The sequence below is a fragment of the Lytechinus pictus genome, chromosome 2 (assembly GCF_037042905.1).
Source record: "Lytechinus pictus isolate F3 Inbred chromosome 2, Lp3.0, whole genome shotgun sequence".
Lineage (NCBI taxonomy): Eukaryota > Metazoa > Echinodermata > Echinoidea > Temnopleuroida > Toxopneustidae > Lytechinus > Lytechinus pictus.
In genome coordinates, this window is record NC_087246.1 from 14,723,081 (window position 1) to 14,750,797 (window position 27,717).

The window sequence follows — 27,717 nt, forward strand, 5'->3', positions numbered from 1 at the left end:
CCATCCAATTAGAGATAATGGTATACAAACACTGAAATGCCCCCCCCCCCCCCAAAAAAAAAAAAAAAAAAAAAAAAAATGCAACATTACTTTTTTTTTGTCAGATCTACTTGGATCATACAACTGTTAATAACTGATTTAACTCAAATTGAAACTGAATTCAATTAACACGAGTTAAAAAAAATGCAAGAAAATGAAGAAAGGATCTTGTGGAATGCATCTGATCTTTTTTCTTTGACTTCAGCTGTAAACAAACCATTCAAACATTGTTATTTGCAATATGTATGCACTTTATTTACAAATGAACAAAAAATTATGTTTATATATACACACTAATATGTCAAGATACAAACGTGAAATTCAGACATCCCTCTTGTTACAATGGAAGGCAATTCAGGGCCAAATCTAATAAAACTTGATATCAGTAAAATGTTCCTCTATAAAAGAAAAAGAACATCAAATCAATTGTCCAAATTTCAGTAGCAGATAAATTGCTTTTGCAATATGTTTCTGGTGTCAAGTTTTGTGAGACAGTATTCTTTATCATTCATAGATACTGAGCCTGACAAAAATCTAAATCTCATGAAAATGAAAAATATACTGGAAATCATAATTTCTTTGAGATCAATGATTGAACACTGCTCCTTGGAGCATTCCAAAATATTGGCAAATGGTAAAGTAGAATTACTTTTTAATATCTTGGTTCAAGTTTCTTCTTTTCATTCAAATTATCTTAAGGGAACTGCCATAAACTACATAATCACCCTGTATACAAAACAGGTTCATTTATGTGGTATTTTGTTGGAATTTAAGTAATTTTTTGGTCCCTATACCTGAGACAATTCACGCTGGGGTCTATGTAAATTTTGTATTAATATATCAATATAAAATCCTGGTCAAGGGGTTGAGGGGCCATGTAATTACAAAGCATATGTCCATGCAGGTAATAATTTTCCTGGTATCGTATTGCAATATGCCGCACATTTTTTAAGACTGCTATGCATATAGTATTTTGTATAGGCAGTATAGCATATCTTTACATAGGACTGTACATTACATAGTTGAGAGCTTTTCTCTTACGACCAAACTGAAAACACAGCATGTAGCAAGGTTTTCTGAATCACCTAAATGACTTGAATGTTGCACATGTCTTCTTGACAATTTTTGTTATATTGAAACTCATCTAGGTTTCATGAAAGGCCTATAAAAAGCCTATAAGGTCCGAAGTAAAACTTAAGCTGAGCATACAATTCCTACCAACCAACTCAAAACTTTGCATCAGCTGTGTACATAGGTGCAAAGAGAGTTTCTGTTAATCGCACCCCCCCCCCCTCCCTCTTTACCATGAGTTTTTATTCTTATTCTTTATGCATAATATATTTGTCACAATTATATGTATGGCAACAGATAACTGGTAAGAATTTTGCTAAAATCAAATGTTTGAGTATGCTGGTGAGCATAGATACATGTACTAACTCTCTTCGTCAATGCTCTGCCCGATACAAAAAATCCTACATTTGCGTGAATACTCTATCAGTATGGCCTTCATGCTAGTATCTAAGAAGAATTCAAAATATAGAATCATAGTAGTATTCAACATCATACAAGTGTTGTGAATAAATCACTAAAGAAAACATCATATCATTCATTATATAATAATAGTTACTTTACAGTGGTGCTCAAAAGGCAGTGAACACCACCAGAATATGAGCATATTTAAAATTTCTGCCATATTTTAGTTATTTCTGAATAAAGTTTTTTGGGGGGTTTGCCGAACATAAAGGAGTGTATTTTGTACTGGGGTTTCACTAACTTTTGAGCACAACTGTATATAGCACTTAATACTTAGCGTTTATAAGTGCTTTACATGCAATTATCATTATCCCGCTCATGCACTTTCTCCACTCCCAGGGGAGCATTCCAACAAGAAACTCATCGACCGGCATACTACATATGTCCTTATTGAACCCAACTGTATCCGTAATCAAAGGCCCCTTTGAAACATTTTATATGTTTTCATTTCCATTTGAAATCAACATAATTCAGGAGAATGATTTGGGCTTTCTTTTGGTCAGTGTATGTATACAAACATGCATATCCACCAACAGGGCCGTGTTTCACAAATACTCTCCCATTTCCCAACACTTGCTCTAAACCAATCAAGCTGATAACAATTGTCCTATGTTGATGAGGAAAAGTGTTATGAAATGAAGCCCTGTATATAACAATTGATTGACTGGTAATTTCAGCTCATGGCCCAACCGCTATTGAGATATTCTGAACTTCTGAAATGAGAGTTGCAATTTCCTCAGTTCTGTGAAAGAGAAAGAGAAACAAGCAGAAACTTTTGTTAGCGACAGGAAATGTTTACGTTAGACAAACTAAGTGGATTCTAGACAGCATACAGTAAAAATTTATGCCTCTGTCATTGCTAGACCAATAATGTACTTAAAACAGTACACCTAACCTCTAAAATCATTACATAATAACCTTTGTAATCTTTTATCGTGTCACCGTGAAATCGACTCGGATCATTGTCAAACATCCCATACAGATACATGAGCTTTGTTTGAAAGTTTGAAATTGATTCCTCAATAGGTTCCTTCTATCATCGCATGAAAGATATATTTTTAAGTATATAAAAATTGTGACCTCTGACCTTATGACCCCAAAATCTACCAGATCATCGCACTGCATCAAGGCCTTCATACATCAGCCAAGTTTGAAGTTGACACTCAAACGGTTCTTTAGTTATGTTAAGGACATGATATGTTTGGGCAAACAACCCCGAAATACCCCCAAAAGGAATTGGATCATTGTCATGCCTATATGCAGACTTGGACCAAATTTGATCTTGATCCATCAAGTGGTCCTTTACTTATCAGGAGAGCGAAAATTGGATGGATATAAATATGAGTCATATTACCTCCAGCAACCACGTACATGTACATTGTGCGAAGGCATAAAAACACCCTATATATATAGGAGCCAACCAGCATCAATAAGTGAAAAAAGATGTTCTCTGGATAACTACTGCCCCTCCCCCCCCCCCCCCCCGGAAAAATCCCAAATATCCAAATTATCACAGAGAATATACATGTATGCTACCAGTGATAATATGACATTAGCAAACATTTTGCTCTGTATTTCTTCAAAATTGCAAAGGTAAATGTAATTTTTCTTTTGAATTCTAATTACTGAAAAACATCACCACTACCACTTGTAAAATTGGAATGCTGGATAACATTTTAAAATAATTCACATTACTAATCCTTTACCACAGCTTTAAATAGGCCTTAAATTTAAATCAGGCAAGGCCACTTCTCCAGAGGAAACATTTTTATACTACAACAAATTTGGGAAAAGTTGAAAAGAGCATAAACATTTCCTAGGCGAATGAGGAGCATTAGGGCCAATCAATAAAGCATAAAATTCCATGGCCTTCGACTGCCCTATTATATTTACAAATTTAATTTGAATGAATGAATTGAACTTTATTATCCCTTTACAGGAAATTTGCCTTTCATTTTTGCATTACAAATACAAAAGTTTACAAAGGAAATGATTACAAATATAAATCAAGATGTCGGCAGAAATAATCAACTTAATTCAATCATAGGGTTAATGTCTTGTAACATTCATTATAACTTTTGAATAAAGAAACCAAGCAGGCATTCGTTGGCTCATTGATAAATCAAGTCGAGAACAAACAATATATTTCTCTGTCAAATACTTACTGCTCTTTGAGTAGTGATTTCAGCTGTTTTTCTTGGGCTCGACTCAAAGATGGTGGTGCCTTAATCTTTTGTTGTTTCTCAGCATACTTCTGCTGATAGATGTTTTTAGCTTTCACCTAGAAACAAGACAGAACAGAAAAATCAATCTATGATATATATAGTGTTCATATGCTTAAAACAAAGATAGATTTTAAAGATTCAGCTTCTAGCTGCTCAAAAACTTCTGGGGGGAGGGGGACTGACATTGAAAGTCAGACATTTTTCAAACTGAACCAATGGGCCAATTTGTGCAAATAACATCAAATGTTATCATAACATTTAGTTGATCTTTCATTGTGGGATTTCCAGTCTGTTGAATGTTGCCATGTATTGTGGCATGTGTTGTGTCGGTGTGTCATATCAGAATGTACGCAGACAGATAGCAGTTTTCTTCAGTGCAACACAGTGTGCATAAGACCAGCCAATCATGTGTAATTGCAGTTCTGTCTGCATGTTGGATAGTGTTGGAATACGATGCCCAGTTGCTGAAACAGCTAATATCAGATGGTACAAGAGAACACATTGTGATATTTTATCTCATGCTTTGATAGACTCCACAGCGACCATGAGATTCTGTAACGCGCAAATGAACCACGTAAAGGTTGAGAAATAATCAGTGATAAATTTTCATTGACTAACCTGCTTGAGTGATGTCTTGAGGTGTTCAATCTTGTTCTGCATTGATTCTAACTCTGTTCTCATACCCTGCTCAGCCTCAGATAGGATGGGTAGCTGACTCTGTAGAGTGTGTAGGACAACCCCAACCCTGTAAACAGAACAAACATTACATAGTTTTAATATGTCCTCAAGTCATGTGGGTAGCCGACTCGGCAGCGTATGTAGAACAACTCAACCTAAAATGTATACAAGCTATCACATAAACAACCATAACATGGTGACACGCTCTGAAAATGCATGTAGTCAGATAAGTAGCTAATTCTACAGTGTGTAAAGACAGAATGTACACTACACCCTTCCCCCCCCCCCAAAAAAAAAATTAATAATAATAATAATCCCATGAATTTGAAAGATGAACTTAACAAGGCAAACGCCAAGCGTTGTCTCGCCTGCATATTGCAGTCATGAAGAGGCTGCGTGTCAAAACTACATGTATGCTATATGAATTAGATGGACCTCTGTTACGAGTTTGGCGATCCCACCTCGAAGCTATAGAAAGTTATTGTGTGTACAACACAGCAGTGCCAGTCATGGAAAGTTCATTGACCTTTGACCTTAATCAAATTCAACTCATATTCGAACTTGACCTGTGCCTTCAAGAGATGGACCTCTTGAATGAATTTGGCGATCTCACCTCGAAGCTATAGAAAGTTATTGTGTGTACAACACAGCACAGTGCCAGTCATGGAAAGTTCATTGACCTTTGACCTTATTCAAATTCGACTCATATTCGAACTTGACCTGTACCTTCAAGAGATGGACGTCTGTTATGAATTTGGCGATCTCACCTCGAAGCTATAGCAAGTTATTGTGTGTACAACACAGCACAGTGCCAGTCATGGAAAGTTCATTGACCTTTGACCTTATTCAAATTCGACTCATATTCGAACTTGACCTGTGCCTTCAGGAGATGGACCTCTGGTATGAATTTGGTGATCCCACCTCGAAGATATAGAAAGTTATTATGTGTACAACACAGCACAGTGCCAGTCATGGAAAGTTCATTGACCTTTGACCTTATTCAAATTCGACTCATATTCGAACTTGACCTGTGCCTTCAGGAGATGGACCTCTGGTATGAATTTGGTGATCCCACCTCGAAGATATAGAAAGTTATTATGTGTACAACACAGCACAGTGCCAGTCATGGAAAGTTCATTGACCTTTGACCTTATTCAAATTCGACTCATATTCGAACTTGACCTGTGCCTTCAGGAGATGGACCTCTGGTATAAATTTGGTGATCCCACCTCGAAGATATAGAAAGTTATTATGTGTACAACACAGCACAGTGCCAGTCATGGAAAGTTCATTGACCTTTGACCTTATTCAAATTCGACTCATATTCGAACTTGACCTGTGCCTTCAGGAGATGGACCTCTGGTATAAATTTGGTGATCCCACCTCGAAGATATAGAAAGTTATTATGTGTACAACACAGCACAGTGCCAGTCATGGAAAGTTCATTGACCTTTGACCTTATTCAAATTCGACTCATATTCGAACTTGACCTGTGCCTTCAGGAGATGGACCTCTGGTATGAATTTGGTGATCCCACCTCGAAGCTATAGAAAGTTATTGGGTGTACAACACAATTGTTGACGACGACGCCGCCGACGCCGGAAATAGTGATACCTATGTCTCGCTCCGCTACGCAGGCGAGACAAAAACTGTGAGACACATTTCAAATCAGATGACACAGAGAGTGAAAAAAGGTAAAGAAACACAGTGCACATTATACAGCAAGGATTTGCAATTTGAAAGACAACTAGATTTTAATTCGTCATGCGGACGAATTAGGTGGTCTGTCCTTATTCTCGCCATCATGATCACTATTACCATGTTCAAGCAGATCAATATGATCTTCATGATGACAACGGAATGTTCATTATGGATGGAATACTTGTGAAAGACGGGAGATGATAAGGCACTGTGAAAAGGGTCTCTTTGATATATGAAAATACATGTGATATGAAAAAAGTAATTATAATCTGTTTAATCTTGCTAAATTTTAACTTTCATACCTTTTAATTATCATAAAGGATCATGTACGAGGTGGTAAAAAGAAAAAAAAAAGAAAAAAAAAAAATCTTGTTCACCCCCAGGACTCGAACCTGCGCCCCCGAGAACTCAAGTCAAGTGCGTTATCCATTGAGCCACGATATTCCCCATAGAGATTACACGTTCCCATAGAGATTACACGTAAGCAAATTTGAGAATTACAAATCCAATTTTGCAAGCGAAAAACGGGCATGATCCTGGCATCTGATCGAAAAATGGAGGGCACACTTCCGAAAGCTTAGAATCTCAGCTACATCATACCAAAAGCTCAGGGATAACTAACAAGAAAAAATGGAGATATAGCTCACGAAATAGAGGAATGTAGAATCTAGTTTTGAGAAAAAGTCATGTCCCATAGAGATTACACGTAAAATGAGGAAAAATGACATGCCTCTTTTCATCGCAATTTTACACCATGATGCGTTTTTCAAAATGAAAATTCATGCTAACTGACGAGAAAGAGTACATTCTAAACCACTACATATCGAAATCTGGGCGAAAAATGATCAATATTCACGGAGTTATGATCAAATTTGCATAAATTTGATGACGTCATTTTTGAAAAAATTAAATTTTCAATTTAGGCGCAATTTTGATGACGTCATGATCAAATTGAGGGACAATGGTGACATGAAATCAAATCTACAACTCCTACTCTATCGATATATGAAAAAAAATTGGGGGTCAACGGACTATTTAAAGAGCTACAGTGAATTTTCAATAGACATGTTTTTGCCCATATATGGCCTGTAGTGAGAGCTCGCGCGCACACGTGCTGCAAAGTTTAACGGGTGATAATTTCGTTATTACTTGTCGTAGAAGGTTGATCAAGGTATCAAATTGTTCAGAATTATATTATCGGTGCATTGATATAAAAAAATTTGGCGATTCTATGTTGAAAGATGCAATTACGCGCGAAAACGCGCGCGCATGTGCGTGCGCGCGTTTTTTTGCAAAATGCTTAAAATGGCCTGAAACGTATGGAAAATCAATTTGGAACGAATTTGAGCATTTTAAAATTTTAATGCGCGCGTACGTGCGCGTCGAGGTGCGCGCGCGGAATTTGATGAATTTTTTAGTTGACCGTTGACCTGAAGTTGATGTATACCAAATATGATTGATTTTTGATGACTCGTTATCGAGATATGATAATGACCTGATTTTTACAAAATGGCGCCTGGATGACGTCACGATGACCTAATGACCTTGAAAAAGTTGATTTTACTTGAAATCATATGGCTTGATGACTGACAGAAATTTGAAGGAAATTGACCATGTCGATTTCGAGTGAACGTGTGTACAAAAAAGTGTACGGAAGAAATAAAAATAAATAAAGAATAAATAAATAAAGAAAGAAAATTCTAGCGAAATCAATAGGTGATCTGTCGTTGACAGACCACCTAATAAGTGGCCTTGTCAATGAGCTTACCTGTTGAGAAGTTCTTCCTGTTTATCCTCTGCATCACTATACCTCTCAGCTAACTCCTCTGCTTTGATGCTGATATCTCCCTTTAATTGCTGACACTCTGCAAGATCTGCCAACTGCTGCCGTTTCTGTTGTTTCAGGATCTTAACTCTACAGACAATAGAATAACCCATAATGCATCAGTGAGTTGCCAAGGACCACATCTTACAGAGAGTGGTAATTGAACAGGTCAATCTGGACTATGGAAAGCTTATTATCATGACAATCATCTTGTCTACAAAAGTCCTTTAAAATGTTGTGTAAAAAATCATGAATTCTCTTGCATCTCTTGCTGTTTGCTCTTTCCATTTACAAATTGAAATAAATGTTTAATAAAGAATTATGACAAAGTTTTCTATAATTCAGATTGATTGAACCAATTCTATGTAAATCAGAACTTAGAGATCAATCAAAATTATTTTCTAATCCACTGGAGATATAGTTTCCAATCACATATGATGCAAAGCATTAACTATATGAACATTACTAATGGTATCTTAAATGGAGATGAAATATTTCAATATTATTTTCAATGCATTTAGGAGATTTTAAGCCTTTGGTTGGTCAAAATTCCTTGCATGAAATCAACCAAACATTTGGCAATTTGGGGCACTTTTGCTGCTAAATTGCAAGGATGGATGCTACAGTTAATATTAGATACATACTTGAAAACCAGTACAAGATGAGGAACTAAATAGAAGAAATCTCACCTCTTTTCAATCTCTTCCTTGACTGTGTCTTGTTTATGAATATATTCCTCTCTCAGTGTCTTGGTGGCTCGTAGGAGCAGCTGGAAACATTCATCAAGATTGAGCTGTGTCTTACTACTCGTCCTATCAACAAAAATTGCAGAGTCATTACATATTGCAACCTAACAAATAGATTTTTGTATTCTACTCAATCTAACTCCCCTATGGTGACACTTAACCCTATCTTAACTGGGCTATTTCGGACCAGTATATACTGGGGGGGGGTCAATTTGACCCCCCCCCCCTCAGATCTCGGCTGCTGATTGCGCGATTGCCGCAAAAATTTGCACACGCGTAGAGCCGGATGTAAACTACAAGCCTGTATAGAAATTTTTTTAAAATATTAATTGTTTATATTTTTAATTAATTAATTATGCAAATAAGCGTATGAAATTTTCCCTAAATTTTGGTTTTTGTATGTTTTTGCCTTTAACTCAATTTATATAGCTAGAATGCTAATTTTTGGTGGGAGTATCAATTATTACATTTCTAACAAATATCTACAAAAAAATTGCAAAAATATGATTAATTTCTTATGTATTTTATTGTTTTTTAAATTCTTATGTATTTCTTTGTTTTTTCAAACCATTGTTTTTTCCGATGAACTTTGTCAGGGACCCTTTAGCGATCATAAATAGCATAAAATAAATCCATTAAAACCAACAAACGTGAAAATAATCATACATTTATGATTTTTGGTTGAAAAACACAATTTGCATTGACTTTGTACACGGAATCACGTTTTTGAGCAATTTCGGGTCTGACGTGCACTTACAATATGTTGCGTAATTTCGGAACCACGTACCCGGGCGTCGCAAATTTGGTCTCAAAAGGTGCGCAGACTTGAAAGTAAAAAGTCAGCGAGTGGTGCGGTAAAAAAATTTGGCGCGACGGCGTAGTGACAAAATTTGTCGAGGGGGGGTCAAATTGACCCCCCCTCAGTTTAATAAGGGTTAAACTTATAAGGTTCATAAGGTCGTATTTATTGTCCAGATAAATAAATAAGTGGAAACTTGCATTTTTACATGGTATTGAACATACATAACATAGCATAGAAAATGAACATATTTACAGAAAATCAAACAGTCACATATAGTCAATTATGATATACACGTGCAAATGCTACCCACTGGGTAGCATTTGAAAAAAATACTGTTATTGACATTAAAATTAAGATTGAAATGGAAATCTGAACTGAAAGTTAGATATCGGAAATTGAATTGAAATTACATTAGAATTGTAATAAATCAGTACTATAAATCTTCACAGCATTGTCCACTTGTAATTGTTATTGTTATCAGTATTTACATATTATTTTTATTTTCAATATTGTTGTTTTAAAGAATTAACATCAACTACCCGACAAGGTAAATTTACATTATTAGGCATATTATTATTCTTACATAATCCCTTCCTCATTCAGCATTCGGATTGAGCTTGGCACGAATGAGTTTAAGAACCTATTTGTTCGACAACGTGCTGACCGTAGTCTATTACCAGATCTCATCCTTTCGTAGTTTACATTCAATGGGTGATCATTATTGTATAGTATTTCTTTTGCCTTTTCAAGTATTCTGTTTCGACATACATCAGTGAGGTTTAGGTCGTGTCCTGTTATTTTTTCTGCTTGTCTGACCATTCTACTTAGTATATTCAGATCTTTTTTGCGACAGCTTGTGAACCAAACCACACAATCAAATATGAGGATGCTTTCAATAAGTGATCTATAGAATAAAACCATTATGGTGCGGTCAACATGGAATGACTTCAATTTTCTTATGAAATACATCCGTTGTATTGCCTTCTTGTAAATTGAATTGCATTGATCTCCCCATTTTAATCCATCGTCAATAATGGTACCTAAGTATTTGAACTTATGAACTATTTCAATTTCCTCTTCATTGATTCTAACACGACAATCACTTGGTTCTACTTGTTTATTATTTCTTAAGTCAAATATAATTTCTTTGGTTTTTGTTGCATTGAGATCTAAGAAATTGTCATTACACCAGTCGGTAAACCATTTTACACAGTTTAGATACTCAAGTTCACATTCCTTAATTAGACCAACTATAACTGTGTCATCTGCGTATTTGAGAATAGAGACATTTTGAGAAAGGTAACGACAGTCATTGGTATATAGAACAAATAGGATTGCAGAGAGCACACAGCCCTGGGGTGAACCTGTATTCGTTACTATGGGATCGCTCAAAGCATCATGGACGCGCACGCGCTGGATTCTATTCCGAAGAAAGTCAGTTAGCCATAAAATTAGGGACGGTTTCACATCCAGACATTTCAGCTTCTCGACAAGTCGATGGGGTTGAATAGTGTTAAATGCGGACGAAAAGTCAACAAACAAAGTGCGAGCGTACGATTTCTTTTCATCTGTGTGCTTGCAGAGAATATGTGTCAAATAAAGGATCGCATCTTGAACAGACTTCTTTGGCTGATAGGCGTACTGATGGGGGTCAACCAGGTGCTTTATGGGTTGGAGAATATACTTCAGTATAATTCGTTCTAGGCACTTCATCGCTATTGAAGTCAATGCTACCGGACGATAGTCGTTATGTTCAGAGGGGCGGGGCTTTTTGGCTACAGGGATAACAATAGAAGACTTCCAGCAAAGGGGTATCACTTGTTTATCTAACGACATTTGGAACAAAACGCAAAACGGCAATGCCAGTTCTCTCGAGCAATTACGTAGTACCTTTCCGGTAATTAGATCGGGCCCGGATGCCTTCCTTGGATTGATTCTATTGAATTGGACTAATACATCTCTTTCTTTAATCTTAATAGTATCATCTCGAGAGTCAGTTAATTCAGCTATCTGTCCGTCTATTATATCACTGAAGTCATGGGTATCAAACCGTCCGTAGAACCTATTAAGTTCATTTGCAATCTTAAAAGGGTCATCAACATTCGCGAGTGATTGATCTCTTTTGGGAACATAGTCGGTCATTGATTGCAAACACTGCCAAGCTGCTCGCGGATTATTATTGTTATTGTATGTTGTGTTTTTGTTCTTTTACATACATCCATGAATGCATTCATATATTCACTGACTGTCTAAGTGAAACATTGATTCATTTATTAATTAAAAACACCTATTTATCAATTCATTCATTCCTTGTATCACAGTAAACCATTAGAAGAATACCACTCTACTTTGACAAAAGGAAGCAAGTGACTGAGTAACCAAATCAAGTTAATAAGATTTTCATATTTCAAATATCAATTTCTCTCTTCCAGGGAAAATTTCATAGAAAAACACCCATTCTGTGATTAGATATGACTCATTAACATTTGTGCAGGTGAAATCAATAATCATTAACACACATTCCACAAAAACTGTACAAACCTTTTGCTATTTACTTATGGAAAAATACACTTATGCCAATCACTTTCTTTGTCAAATCAGGCAGAATGATACAAGACTTACTTGAGAATAGGATTGGAATGGTTTCTCTGGAGGAGTCTCTTGATGTACTTCTGGAATGGTTCTGGGTTGGCTTGCCTGAGGGGGGACACTGGAGGCTCATCACCCCTCCCCTCAGACATCAGTGGGGGTGGGGTAGAAGCTTCTATAGGGCTGGTTATAGAAAGGAATATGATCTTGATTATAGTAGTACAAGAATAGGTAGGAAAAATAGTGGAACAAGTAATTCTTCGGACTCAGTTTATCACTATCATCAGCACTATCATCATCATCCATCACCATGGTTTTTTTTCAATATCAATACTTAGTGAACATAAAATATTACTAACTATTTTATCACTTTTGCCATATAATCATAATCAATCCTATCATCATCAATATGATCCACAAAATCTACATGTATATCATTAACAGCTTGCAGGTATTTTCATTCACATATAATATTCTTCAAATGACCTATCAATGAGATTACTTACACAAGGGGTGTGCTCATACATTCCCTGTTGTGAGTCAAGCATATGAGGCTGTTGCCTAGCAACTGATCGATGATGACTGCCACACCCAAAATAGGAGATGGAGCACTAAAGATGAAAAGATATAAAAGCAAGTGAATATTCTGTACTATTCTGTTTTAAATTCTGTTCCCATGTATTGATACTAAAATGCTCATAAATCAGTATTCTATTTCAAACTGTTTCTCAGTTTTGTAATTTATCCAAGATGCATGAACCACAAAAGAACATCCATCTATAACTTTTGTTATATCAATATCCAAGATTCTTAACTAATACAAGTTTACCAAAGGGCAAAGGCACAATAAATAAATGGACATTTCCCAAAGAAGTGCAATACTTCTTTACTTTACTATGATGAGCACATGTGATTTAATAAGTTGTGTACAGATTATAAAATTGTACTACAGATTTTGCTTCCAAATTGTTATCTTGTAAAGTTTATATCTTACCAAGTTTCTGAGGGCATGGTACAAATCATGTGCCTTAATATACAGGGATGATCCTGGTTCACTTCATGTATAGTCTCTTCCTCTTCATCTCCTCCTATAAAACAAAACAAAATATATTTGAAAAGGTATTTATTAGAAACCACATGGCAGCCCAAAGCTGAACTGGGTGGAATTTAAACTGTAAAACAAAATACAACAAATAAATCATTATACATATGACAATTATAACATCTTCGAATCATGACCAAAGATTAATAACAATGGAAAGAGGAAGAAAGAAATGAAGAAAACTTAGAAGGAATAAGTGACAGGTAGCACACCGGGGAGGGGGTGGTTTAGGCAGGTAAAGAAGTTGAAGGAGATGTAGGGAGGGTACTCTGAAAGCCGGAGTTTGAAGAGGGATATCATGGAAAGTGAAATATGACAAAAAGAAACAAAGGCATATAAATCATACATGGTATGCAAATACATTTAAAATCAATGTGTAAATCAAGATAGAATATGGTACACTCAAACATCATTAAATTTAGGAAACCATGCTGATGAGTATTAATGGAATGGAATGGAAAGTAGTATAAGAGATTGCAGTTTAAGTCATCGGGTAAATAATATGATATAAATTCATATGATTGGAGAGACTTCAGAAATATCTAGTGGCAAATCTGTAATTTGAGTTAAAAAGAAATATTGTAGTATATTAAGTATATTAAGATTGCATGCTCGATCTGTAATGAAAATCATAAGTCAGGATAGCCTGGTGGATAATTCGCTGCCCGGAAAGCAGTAGATGGCAGGTTCGAATCCCACTGGTTCCATTTTTTCTGACTTATAATTTTCATTACAGATTGAGCATGCGATCTTAAACCTATAGGAGTAATGCCCCAAATTTGTTTACAAATTGTGAAGAATGCAAGTAAGTAAGAGTAAGTGACAGGAAGGGACAAGTATTAATAACTATAGAAACCTAAACACAATCATTCATACCATTACTACAGAATTTTTCTAGTTTGTCCAGCCAGGCCAAGATGACACTATGTACTCCACCGCTGTGAGAACAGAAGTATCTCTTACATGATGAAGGATCTACAGAAAAAAAATAAATGGAAGAGGGAAAAGTAAACTAGTAGAGAGAAAAACAATGTTGGACACAGACTTTATAATACATACCTACACAATATCGTACTAATGACTAAATCAGAAAAATACAGGAAAGACAAAATGGATGAATGCCTAAACAATATCAGAAGGGCCAGATAAGCACAAAATACCTGAAATTTTGGCTATTTTACTTTTTCTTTTCATTTTTCTTTTTGCCTTAATATTAATAAGTAGTCATCATGTAATACTTTGAAAATGTTTGATTGATAATATCACGGCAATCCGTATTTTTCAATTTCTAATCAGAATTTGCACTATTAATCTTTGACCATCAATCATTAGTGAAAAAAAGGCAGACTACAGTTAACATGCAATGTGCATCTCTCATTCTTTCATGATGGACTCCCCCCTCAAAGATGTTCAGACAGGAAGCACCATGGCTCCTTTTAATCAATATGCATTTCATGAGACAATAAAAGAGATTTTGTCTACATGAACTCATTCTAACATATGACATATTTACATGATTTTTTTTGTATGATGAATTTAATTCATCCAAAGCTGCTTGCAGTAAAGCCAGGGTTACATCAAAACCAATTTCTCCCGAATAAATTCGGACCGATTCTGCCCGAATATGGCCCAATTCAGATGGATTTGGTGAAATTGGAACCCATTTGTCACGAAGCAGAGGTGAATAGGTCCTGAATCAGAGCAGAATTGCCAAAAATTGACTGCCCAGAATACCTTGAATGCCTCCAAGAATCCAACCGAATTCCATCTGAATACATCCCAAATGTGGCCCGAATGAAATTTGTCATTTCCACATTTCCATGAATGTTCCTGAATTCCTCCTGAATTTTCTCGTATTCGGGGAGGGAGAGCAGAATACTCCTGAATCCTCCCGAATACACGTATTCGGATGGATTCGCAGCTGATTCGGTTCTGGTGTGACCCAGACTTAAAACAACAAATAAAAGTCCACAGCTAAAGCAATGGTTGCTTCTCATCACCCGTTATCACACTTTCTCTGTCTGTTGTTTACCTGAATGAAGCATGATGGGATAGGATATATCGCTATCGAAATCTTCCACTGTTACAGGACACCTCGTCAGTTCTACAGTCTCATACACATACAGAGAGAATTCACTGTCACCTGGTCCAAGTGAAGCTATGCTTGATGTGTCACCAGATTGGATGCTTGTCTGCATACGAAGAAATTAATACAATATAAAATACAATATTGCATTCATTCATTTACATTTCGTTAAAGGGCAAGTCCATCCGAACAAAACGTGTATTTGAGAAAAAGAGAAAATCTAACTAGCATAATGCTAATCAAAATCGCATGTAGAATAATGACATTTAAAAGTTTTGTTTAATTTTAACAAAAGAGTTATATGCACATCCTGGCCATTACGCAAATGAGGAACCAAAGACATCACCCACTCACTATTTTTTTTGTATTTTGCTATATGAAATACATTATTTTGTCCATATCATTTACTATCATTTAACCCCGGAATGCTCAAAGGAGCTCTGGAAATCCCCATTCATTGCAATGTTAAAGCTTATCCAATATTACAGATTTCGGCAGTAAGTTGTGAAAAGTAGCCTTTAAAAAAAAAAAAATTTGCCTGATCACCACAATCATTTTTACAACCTCTCCCATAATAAATCTATGGCCATCATCATAATTTCTTTCTACATGTACCATTACCACTACCAATACACCATTATCTAACATGTAATATATTTCTAATGACACCTTCTTACATTGTCATCGTCAGCATCTGTTTCACCAGCAACAAGGATACAGTGGTGGAGAAGGCCTGAGGTGGTAGCAACAACTAGAACTGGTGGTTGGCTTTCAAGGCAACAAAGACTGCATGCATCCATGCCATAGTTATCCTCTGCAGGGGGGTGCATGGGCAGAGGTCCAAGTAGCTTGGTGTGTGAATATCTGCAGCAAAGAAAGTTGTGGCAATCAATTTGGTAGTACAGAGGAAATGACCAACATTCATGTTTAATGCCCATAAAAGGGTGTAAAATTTTATTCTTATTCTTGAATAGTGTATGAAATGAAGTAGATAGCATGAGCTCCTATTTACGAGTGTAATAATCAGAGATCACATAGACTTAATTCAACAAAACAACAACACTTAAATGTCATATGGGTTTCCTACTACATGAACCAAACTTCTGCTACAGTGTTTTCCAAATTGTGGAGCTTCAATCATTGATTAGGGAAACCGTTAAACACAATCCTTCATGGAATGGTTTGGGGCAATTCTTTCACTATATTGGCATGATATGGACACTGTGTAGGCTTAACAAATAAGTCTGTCACATTTAAAAGGAAATAATGAAGTCTAAATGCTTTTATCGTTCTCTTGTTTTTTCAGTGTGATTTTCTTTGTTTACTCAGGAGATTGTGCAAATTTCCTATAGGAAATATTGTGGTATGGATGGATTTCCATACAGTTGAGATTGACTTGATCAATCGTAACTCTTTGTAAGACAGGGCCCAGATTACACTCCTTGTTGCAAGAATCAGTTCAGAAATCAATCACAAATTTATAATTAATTGCAAGACATATGATTGATTCAGGGACCCAAAATAGACTTGCAATTGATTGCAAGTTTCTTGCAATACCCCATAATTCTCTTACCTAACATCTGTCAAACTTGTATTCAGCACATAGATATCCCCATTGCCTCTAAGGATGAAGACAGGGTATATAAAGCTCTCTGATCCCGCCCCTCTGTACACTGTGTTGGCCTGGACTAGAGAGGGCGGGCCATAATCAAAGGTGATGGCGATCTCACCCAGTGCAGCGTCAAACGTGGAGTGAGAGGAAGACAAGGCAAAGCTGGTAGCATGTGATCCCAGTCGATGGGTTTGGACTGGTTTGAGTGGTGAAGTGATGTCATAGAGTCTGTGAGGAACAAAGAGAATACTCAAATTTAATACAATCCACACTGTTTAATACAAGTATAGGAATTGGGGTGAAGATGTTCAACTTTTTCAGTAAGTCAAATAATCACACAAGTCTGTGGATTTTTTTTTGACCAGATTAGGCATGTGACATTTAATAATGAATAATATTTTGCCTAAGTCCAAAGAGATACATCACCAATATTTTATTATTTTCTACACATGTGTGGCTGTATTATATTTGTTTTAGTTGAACGTATGTAATTCACAAGATACTATAAATGTTATAACTGTCAGCAAATTAACATTTTATATCAAAGTCATGTTACATATCACTACAATGCCTATAACTGCCATAACCTGTGTGATTTATCTATTGTGCGAATCAATATGGAGATTACTAAAAGGGAATTCCGATTATTGAATAAAATATCAGCTGTAGCAAAATGGCTTTGCCCTAAAATTATTAACATTTTATCCAAAATGCATGTGAATACATGTGAATACTCATGAAAATAAATACTTGTCAGACATATTCTTTACATTCAAGGTATAAGGAAATGAATGAATGTGGAATTAACTATGACAAAATATCAATTCTCAACCTAATGTACAAGCTTCATAGAATACAAAAACAACCATTCATTCAATGAATGACCTCAACTTACTTTTGACCTCGACCAGCTAACCTAAGGTTATACTTACCGGTACGTAAATGACACTTGGTAACCATTCAATCCAGGTTCAATAGAATAAAGACTTACAATTTCAAAATAATTTTGAAACTTCAAATCTTAATCTTTGTTTAATTTTTTTTCAAGTAGATACCTATTCACTACTACACTACTACAAATGGGATGCATCCTAGAATGAATCAACAATGGTACGCCAGGCTTCGCGATCTGACATGAGAGTTGGTAAATCATGTAACATATCATTTGTATCCCTACATATGTAATCAACAAAATTCAAAGGTCTTCGTCCTCTCGTTTTTATGAGGGACGTGCAACAAAAGTACATCAGAAATAACTTCCTTCTCACTACAGAAACAGTGACCAGCAAATCTCATACTATGTTTAATTACTGTGGTGGAGATAGGAGGAAGATCTCCATGAATTTTATCTTCTGTTTTGTGATCTCTCTAACTAATATTTTGTACCCTCATTAAAAGCCAAGTATACATGTCATGTGTATGCGCCATCTAATCTATCTTTTAAGGACTTCTTGACGGTCCATGTTTCTGAACCATACAAAAGGATACTTTCTACACATGCCCTTAACAGGGAGAGTTTTGTTGACAGAGGTTGATTTGAATAAAAAGAGAATAATCCAACAAGCATAACACTGAAAATTTCATCAAAATCGGATGTAAGATAAGAAAGTTATGACATTTTAAAGTTTCACTTAATTTCACAAAACAGTTATATGTACATCCTGGTCGGTATGCAAATGAGGAGACTGATGACATCATTCACTCACTATTTCTTTTTTTGTATTTCATTACTAGTATATGAAATATGAAATATTCTAATTTTCTCCTCATTGTCAAGTGAAACAACGATTAATTCATCCCTGAACATGTAAAATTAGCATTGTTTAATACTATATGATTCAGTCAAGTTGGTCCTTATTGTCAAATCTGTAAAAAATTAAATATTGTATAATTTAAACAATAAAAAACAAAAGAAATAGTGAGTGAGGGACATCATCGACTGTCTCATTTGCATGTCACTGTGTTGTGCATATCACTGTTTTGTGAAAAATAAGCAAAACTTGAAAATGTCATAACTTTCTTACTTCACATCCGATTTTGATGAAATTTTCAGCGTTATGCTGGTTTGATTTTTCTCTATTTATTCAAATGAACATTTTCTTGGGGAGGACTTGACCTTTAACCCTAACTAGGCCGGGCTTTTTTGGCTGTTCTGTGGCTGGGGGGGGGGGTTGATTCAACCCCCCCCCTGAGATCTCGGCCGCCGATCGCGCGAGCGCCGCAAAAATTTGCACGCTGGTAGTGTGCGATGTAATCTACAAGGCTGTATGGTAAAATTTTCCAAAATAATGAGATTTTATTTTATATGAATTAATTATGCTAATTTATGCATAAATCATACTTTTTGCTCTAATTCACTAAATAAAGCTCCTAGAATGCTAATTTTTGGTAAAAATACTCTTTGTAGCATTCTTAACAATGGCAATTGAAAAAAACCTTGGTTTGGAAATCAATTTCTTATGTATTTTATTGTTTTATGAATTTCTTATGTATTTCCTTGTTTTTCAACCTTTTGTTTTTCTTTGTTTTTTTTACCAGATTTATTGCACAACCTTTTTGAAGCATAATTATCCTAAAATCAATTGCTTTCAGCTCTTTTAAGTAAAAATAATCATATCTTTATGAATAAGATGAGAAAACTCAATTTGCATTGACTTTGTACACAAAATCACGTTTTGGAACAATTTTTGGTCTGACATGCACTTACAAAATGTTGCGTAATTTCGGAACCGCGTACCCGGGCGTCGTAAATTTGGTCTCAAAAGATGCGCGAGACTTAAAAGTATAAACTCTGCGAGTGGCGCGGTCAAAAAATTTCGCGCGGCGGAATGATCGCAGAAAATGTTGAGGGGGGGGTTGATTCAACCCCCCCCCCCCGGCCATTTTAGGGTTGCTTGGCCCCTTCCCTTGTCAGTATTGATGCATGATCATGCGCTTCATTATATGTCATACTCGGTCTTTTGGGAATTCAAGTAGAGGCCAAACTTTGCAGATGCATCCTCTACTGCAAGAAGTAGTTCCTGTGCATCCTTCAAAAAAGCAGTACAATGCTATATCGATCAGCATTATCTAAATCAGTCAAATATTTGTGTTGGTCCCTACTTGTAGACATAGGTTTGATGTCCATTCCTTTTGTTTGTCCAGAATCTAGTGAATTTCTTAGAATGTAATCTACTACAATTACAAATAGATATGGTGCCGAAGTGTCACCCTGAAGAATTCCAGAAGTTGTCACAAACTATTCAGTAGGTCCATCTACACTTTGAACAAAGGAAAGTGGATCTGTTAACATTACATTGATTGCTTACAAGTATTACTTCATTTGGGATACCATAATTTTAAAGAATTTTAATCATATTACAATGTACAACCTATTTGTTAACCCCAAAATAAACCTTTTACCTTTGCCGAGTGACCTGAAATTGCTTCTATCTATCTGCAGAAACTTGATAACCAATATATGTAAATTTTATAAAATAGGGTCTTATACTTTCAAAATTATCTTAAAAATCCAAAATTTTATCCTTGGTTATGTTTATTATAATACCACAAAATGACAAAAGGTCATTGACCCTTAATGACCTTTGACCTTGACCAGTGACAATCGATTACTCTTTTGTCCAAGATAATGCAATAGCTCCATATACTTATTATGTTATAATGACATTTAAAAAAACTTAACCATGCTTTAGATTTCAATGTTGACGATGCCGAGTCAATGACGTTGGAAATATCTCACTTGCTTAGCAGAAGTGAGATATTTCCGACGTCAGTGACTCACCCGTCATCCCCACCCCCTGAACAATGAGTCTAACCTGAAATAGTTGTCTGAAGTAAGCATTGATAAATGCATATCATTCTCGCTCCCTGGGTACCAGGCAGCCTTCAGCAGACATAATGATGTATTAGAGATGAAGAGCCTCTCAGCTATTGGTGTAATCCTTAAAAAAACAAAAGGAAAAGGAAAACTAGTTGTAGTAGTATGCAAAGAACAATACCAGAAGTAACACCAAGAAATCCAAGCCAGTCAAGAAAGGTTGAGAATAGGAGCCCCTAAAGCATAAATGAAAGTATAGACATTAAAAAAACAATTATTCTATAACTTCTTCTAGGACTATTAATCAATGGTGAAATTTTGTTAGCTTTACCATGTAGCATGATCTTTCCTTACATGTACACATTGATGGCAGTAATAACATCTGGTAATTCAAAATTTGAAAATGAATAACCTTGAGAATTAGCAATACTTAATTGTTTTTTCAGACTTACCTGCAATTAATCTGTGCCTTTCCTCCTTCAAACAATCCATGCTTGCCATGTCTCCGAGGAAGCACCAATACACTGGCTCCTTTCTTACCATACAGCAAGACATTCTCCCCACAAAGACTTGGTACTATATGTTCAACATCAAAGACAGGGGCATTGATGCACAAGAGAACCTGTAAAAGTGGGGCATATTCATTGTTCTTTATCATCATCATCATCATCAATTAAAAATCTTAAATCTGGTCTTGTCCCCGTGAATGGGGGTGGCTGGATTCACCTCATACTCGCAGATTTCAGATATATCTAAAAATTGGATTCCACTAGGGGTAACATAAACTCTCATTGAATATAATCACATTGCCACAGAATTTTACATATCTTTTTTTTTTACTGTTTGGCTTGCTTAAACTTTGTCATTTAGTGCAGATATATGGGGGGGGGGGGGCCACCCCATCGATTTTGGATTAATCTTTCTTTTTTTGTTGCTCCACACGTTTTTAAGTAGAGAGCCCCACTGTTTCTTGGTCTCAAATCCAAAATCTGGAGTGACAAAATCAATACTTTCTACTGAATCCGATTTACCTGACCACTAAAAGACAAGTCCCACAAAAGTATTAAAGATTAACTGTGTATACTTTTATACTCTCAACTTCTCGAGATATCACTTCTATTTACAGAAGTTGACACCATGCCTGGGAGCAATTCATCAACATTTGCTGTCAATTTGACAGATTTGACAATTTAAAATGTCAATGAAATGCTCCCCGATGATATGGTGAGCACTGTAATCACTATAATCATGTGTACAAAAGTTTGACCAGACCAGACCATGTACCACTTTAATACCGGTAACTTTTTATATTTCAGCCCAGCCAGCCCACATACATGCAATTGAGGTTGCAACCAATTACAAATAAGCTCCAAAATTGATTTTACCACTATTAGCTATCACCTGCCGACTCACAACATGATTGCCAAAATTTATATTTTGGTTGAAAATAAGTATTTACAACCAAAATATAAATTTTGTCTAAATAATTATTATTTGTTGAATAATAACTTTGTCTACAGATTGTTCTTCAAAACAGCGCTTCATAACGTAGCTCATCATAGCTCCGTCATAGCGAAGCGAGTCAAGGGTCAAGCCTATTGTATTACGCAGCATGGGAAAATTTTGCATTGGCCACCAAAGATCCGTCTGGTAAGAAACCTCTCATTTTTCATAATTTTTTATAATTTGATATTTTTTATACCATTATACGCATTGGGTGTATAAAGTCTTCAAAATCCAATAAATTTCACACTTGCCAGGGCTCCACACTAACCCTTTTTTCCTCTTGGTCCAACCTGTTCATGTCGGACCAGTAAATGTACCCAGTTTTTTCATTTTTTACTGGTCCAAACCTAATTTTTTAATGGTCCCCCAAAATAAAGAAAAACATAAGAAAAAGGCTTTGAGTTTATTTTGCTGTCTTTTACTGCTTCTATTGCCCCCCCCCCCAAAAAAAAAACATACAACAAACAGTACACAACTCACACAACATAATTCTTAAGAGCCATTTCTCAACTTTGGAGAGCCATTTTTATAATTTACAAAAGAGGAGAAAATATAATTTGTATCAGTTTGATATAAATTTATTTTTAACTGGTCATGTCGGACCAGTAAATCTGGCTATATTTTAAGAGTTACTGGCCCTGCAGCAATTTCTAGTGGTCTGGGACCATCGGACCAATGCCAGTGTCGCGTGCTGTATATGTTAACAAATGGCAGGGCTAAATAGTAATTTTAGAGGGATATCCAGGTTTGTTTATCAAGTTTGACAGCCAGCCTATCAGGGCCGTGTCTAGGCTCCATGATGAAAATACAATGTAAAAATTATAAAAATATCAAAGAGTCCTCTAGGCTAATAAATATTACATTTTATTTTTGTTTTTAAAAAGTACATCCAACTTGACAAGGAAATCTATAAAATTAAGAAATTTTGTACCTTTGACCGAAGTTAGCACTGATTTTTTTCAAATGATGATCTAGACAGTCATCCTCAATCCTTTCGTTGGCCATCGTAAGAATTGCCGTCTTGAATGACGTCATCATCCTTATATCTTCACCAGTCATAATATATCGCAATTCGTGTGGCTGCGTTGCGCTTGTCTTCATATAGCTAATTGTCTTTGTGCGAGCATTTGGGACTCGTCGCTTGCATAGATTGGCCTGGATATCGAAAAAATTCTCGGAAAGCCTTGATAAAAGCCTAAATAAAAACAACAAACTCAGCTACCATTTTTCAATCTCCGGCAAGCAATTTTCAAAGAAAATTTGCCAATATTTTCACAAATTGAGACCTTAACGTTGGTCCTTACCTTCATTCTTCAAGAAAATTACCATACTGATTAGTAAAGTGCCCGAATATTGGAGAGTTAAGCATAATTGGACCAAAACAAAAATACAATCATTGAATCACATAAAAATCATATGTATTTCTGTAGTACAAATATTGAATATTAATGTCATAAAAAAATAGAATTGAAAAAATATGGTAAAAGGAAATTATTTATTTACTAACAGAAGCTTGTTTTTTGCAAAATATCGGACGCAGTTTCCGAATCGGACACGTAGAGTTGTGCTCCACGATCGATTTTGGCGATTCAAATCGCGCTCTGGACCCCAAAATAATTGCTTGACTAATATAAAGGTGAAAACATCATCATAAACAATTACCCAAATAAATATGAATATACACCTTGATATTATCAGAAAAGTGTTATGGTCAAAGTATATACGATTTGCTACAATTTAGTTCTCTATAATCTTTTGAAATCTCTTTTTTTCGGAGACAACTTTCTGGTATTTTCTTAATTCTGAAGTTAGCTTGTCCCATCTCTTCTGCCATTCATTTCTTGCAAGGATTCTTATAATCTGTTTTGTTTCTTGGATATTCAAACCATTATTAATGTCTATTTCTTGTTTTAGGGCTGCCTATGCATAGAAGTCAGCCGTTTTGTTTCCATTAACCCTACAGTGAGATGGAATCCACTCTAAGCAAATTAATGTACCTTTGTATTTTAGACAAGTAGCGGTAATTATGATTTCTCTAACGAAATTATCGTTGTTTTCCTTGATCGCTTCAATAGCACTCAGAGAATCAGTCAAAATTACCACTTCATTATATAGAGTAAAGTTCCCAAACATCGGACGAAATTGACTTCAACTCCCTCCCCGTAACTACAGGGACCCGCACTGGCAGGGGACTTGCATGCATAAGATACATGAACATACCTGCTATTGAACTGCACACACAGTAGATCCAAGTTGCTGCTCAAAAAAAATATTCCAGGGGTTAAATCCAAGGGTAAAATCCATTATTTTGACTTCCAGAGATTCTTATGACCTTTGCTAATTGTGGACTCCAAAAGATCAATGACAAAAAAACATCTTGCAAAGGGGAAGTGACTTAAGCCAGAAATATTGCCACCAAGATTGCACATGTTTGATCTATCGCAAAAAAATCTGCAATGGCCACCGCAGGGGTTCCCTATGGTGGGAAATTCGACACCCTTCCAAATATGGCACTATCCCAAACATGAGACATATCGGCCGATTTAATTGGAAATGCATGCTGTTGACACGCGCTCACTCGTTTTCAGAACAAAGTCGCGCGCAGCTGAGCGAAGACGTTCGATGTTCAGAGCCGAAAGAGGTCCGTTTAGTAAGTAAATTATCATTATCTACCGATTTTTATATCAAAATGATTGATAGTAATAACTAGAGATGTTCGGCGGGTCGCGCGGAGACGTTCGATGTTCAGAGCCGAAAGAGGTCCGTTTAGTAAGTAAATTATCATTATCTACCGATTTTTATATCAAAATGATTGATAGTAATAACTAGAGATGTTCGGCGGGTCGCGCGGCCGAGCACATGTATGTATCCCCCGAACCCAACACGTCATCCGTCATTGCGATATATAGAGCTCACACAGATATATTTGACAAATAAATACAATTGTCATGGCGACAATGACCCTACCCACATTTTGCCTGTGGGTACCAAATTTGATGACAATAATATGACGTAGCAGCATGACTCTGCAGAACCTAAAATATTGTCCAGTGTCACCTGTTGGGGAATACAATTATAGAGTAATCTGGATATATTTTATAAACCTAACCCTAAGACCCCCCACCAAAAATGATAGGCATCTTCGCTTCACCTTCTAATATTGCTTCTGTGTGCCAACTGTTATAACAAACTGGAAAAAAGCAGAAGTTACAGGTTTTACCAAATTTTCCACAAAACTATGGTTACCATGGCAACTAAGTTTCCACCCACTCCAAAATCACTAGACGGCTTTGCTTTACCATAATGGACCTTCATGACAAATCAGAAGATAATTGGAGAAGAAATGCAGCCAATAGAGCACTCACAAGGAAATCTGCTATTTCCACAAAACTCTTGTTACCATGGCAACGATGTCTCCGCCCACACCAAAATCGATAGGCGGCTTTGCTTTACCGTAATGGACCTTCACGCCACATTTGAAGATGATCGGAGAAGAAATGCAGCTGGTAGAGCGCTCACAAGGACATCTCTGCTATTTCCACAAAAACTTGTTACCATGGCAACGATGTCTCTGCCCACACCAAAATCGAGAGGCGGCTTCGCTATACCACACTCAACCTTCATGCCACATTTGAAGATGATTCGAGAAGATATGCAGCTGGTAGAGCGCTCACAAGGACATCTCTGCTATTTCCACAAAAACTCTTGTTACCACGTTAACAATGTCTCCGCAAACACCAAAATCAATAGGCGGCTTTGCTTTACCATAATGGACCTTCATGCCACATTTGAAGATGATCGGAAAAGAAATGCAGCTGGTAGAGCGCTCACAAAGACATCTCTGCTATTTCCACAAAAACTTGTTACCATGTCTCCGCCCACACCAAAATCGAGGCCAAATCCATAGTATCCTCCAAACTCTGTTCGGGGGATACAATTAAAATCTGCATTTGCGCAGCTAAAATAAATGGTCCAGGCTGAAAATATAAATATCTAAATGAATAGAGTAAAAGTCACAGAGCAAAATGCTGAAAATTTCATCAAAATCGGATAACAAATAACAAAGTTATTGAATTTCAAAGTTTATCAATATTTTGTGAAAACAGTTATATGCACATCGTCATGAATATTCATTAGGTGGGCTGATGATGTCACATCTCCACTTTCCTTTTTCTTATGTTATTACATGAAATCATAAATGATTCATTTTTTCATATATTTGGACACTTAACTCAGAAAGAGTTCCATATGCACCCCCCACCAAAAATAACAAAAGATTGTCGAGACTTCTAATTTGTTCATTTCAGATTTTTCTATCATATTTTTACTGTTGCTTACCTTAGTTCGGACTCTAACTCACCTCTTTTTATTTGCAGTCAAGACCTCTTCCCGCTATGCTAACGAGAAGCGCTGATACCGGAAGCAGTATTTTAACGATTATCAGCCGATAGTTCGACTAGTCTAGACTCACAGACCCTTTACTGACTAAATAAACCAATGTCTATGGACAATTACACGCGCTCGATCCTGCTCGAAATTTGACGGAATAAAGCCATATTTTGGTATGTATTTCCAATCCCCCATCATATATGTTCTATATTATGGCTAGATATATTATTCTGAACCTTCTCCATGTTTTTATTTTCAATTTTAGTGGGGAGTGCATATGGAACTCTTGCCCTTTATTCTAACGTTACATTCACATTTTCCAACCAGTGACAGTGTAACGTTAGTGCCCAAGAGTCCAGACAATGCAATGGTGACCAATTCCGATCTATAATTACGAATACCATACCATTAAGATGATGTAAAATTTTTCATTCTTTTACATTCGATTACACGCATAGCAGGCACGTAAAAACAAGCTGAGGCGTTGCCGTGTGTCGGGTCTTTATTTTAGAACCACCAGTGTACGATGGAGATTCTCTTTCCACTTTGAATAATTCCAAGACCCAACTTAATTATACACACATGGGACCACACAGTGCAGCTTACCTGTAGTGTGTTGCACTGATGCGCTTGTTCTTGGACGAGGACGTCTCGGAGATTCGCCGTTAGAAGCCTCGCTGCATCATTATCCCACACGTAAATTTGACCATCGTGAACAAATATCAAATTTTCAGGGTTGATTCTTTCATTTCTGCCATTTCTAGGTGGATTTGACCGCAACTTCTCAAAAATGGGATGCGAGTTTAAATCAAAGCGCCAGTCTTCGGGGTTTGCGTACTCCGCCATTTTGCCAAGTGAGATTCTTATATCTCGTAGTCTTACGTCATAAGGGGATTCCCCTGACATTTCCACATCAATCCAAACTGACAGGTTGATAAAATGAGTCGTGGCAATATTTGGAAATTTGGGGTAAGCAGGATAAACATCATGATTTCTCCTTTCACTGATCAGCGACGGGGGACGGGGCAGGCCGCCGGGATCGCGACCCCAAGCCAACAGCCCGCCCC

The 27,717-nt window shown here is 36.3% G+C and overlaps 1 protein-coding gene across 1 annotated transcript; it reads right to left on the minus strand.

Moving 5' to 3' along the window:
- Window positions 1-1,023: 1,023 nt before the first annotated feature.
- On the minus strand, window positions 1,024-27,707 carry LOC129284268 (nuclear pore complex protein Nup88-like). Its single transcript, XM_054919694.2, has 15 exons — window positions 27,257-27,707; window positions 21,208-21,377; window positions 20,754-20,879; window positions 16,900-17,166; window positions 16,004-16,190; window positions 15,273-15,432; window positions 14,117-14,215; window positions 13,133-13,226; window positions 12,645-12,749; window positions 12,172-12,321; window positions 8,691-8,813; window positions 7,945-8,091; window positions 4,416-4,542; window positions 3,738-3,853; window positions 1,024-2,314 (listed from the first exon to the last, which is right to left on the minus strand). Exons 1-15 carry the CDS (start codon window positions 27,554-27,556, stop codon window positions 2,251-2,253), a joined length of 2,235 nt encoding a protein of 744 aa, XP_054775669.2. The 5' UTR covers window positions 27,557-27,707; the 3' UTR covers window positions 1,024-2,250.
- Between the last annotated feature and the right edge of the window lie 10 nt (window positions 27,708-27,717).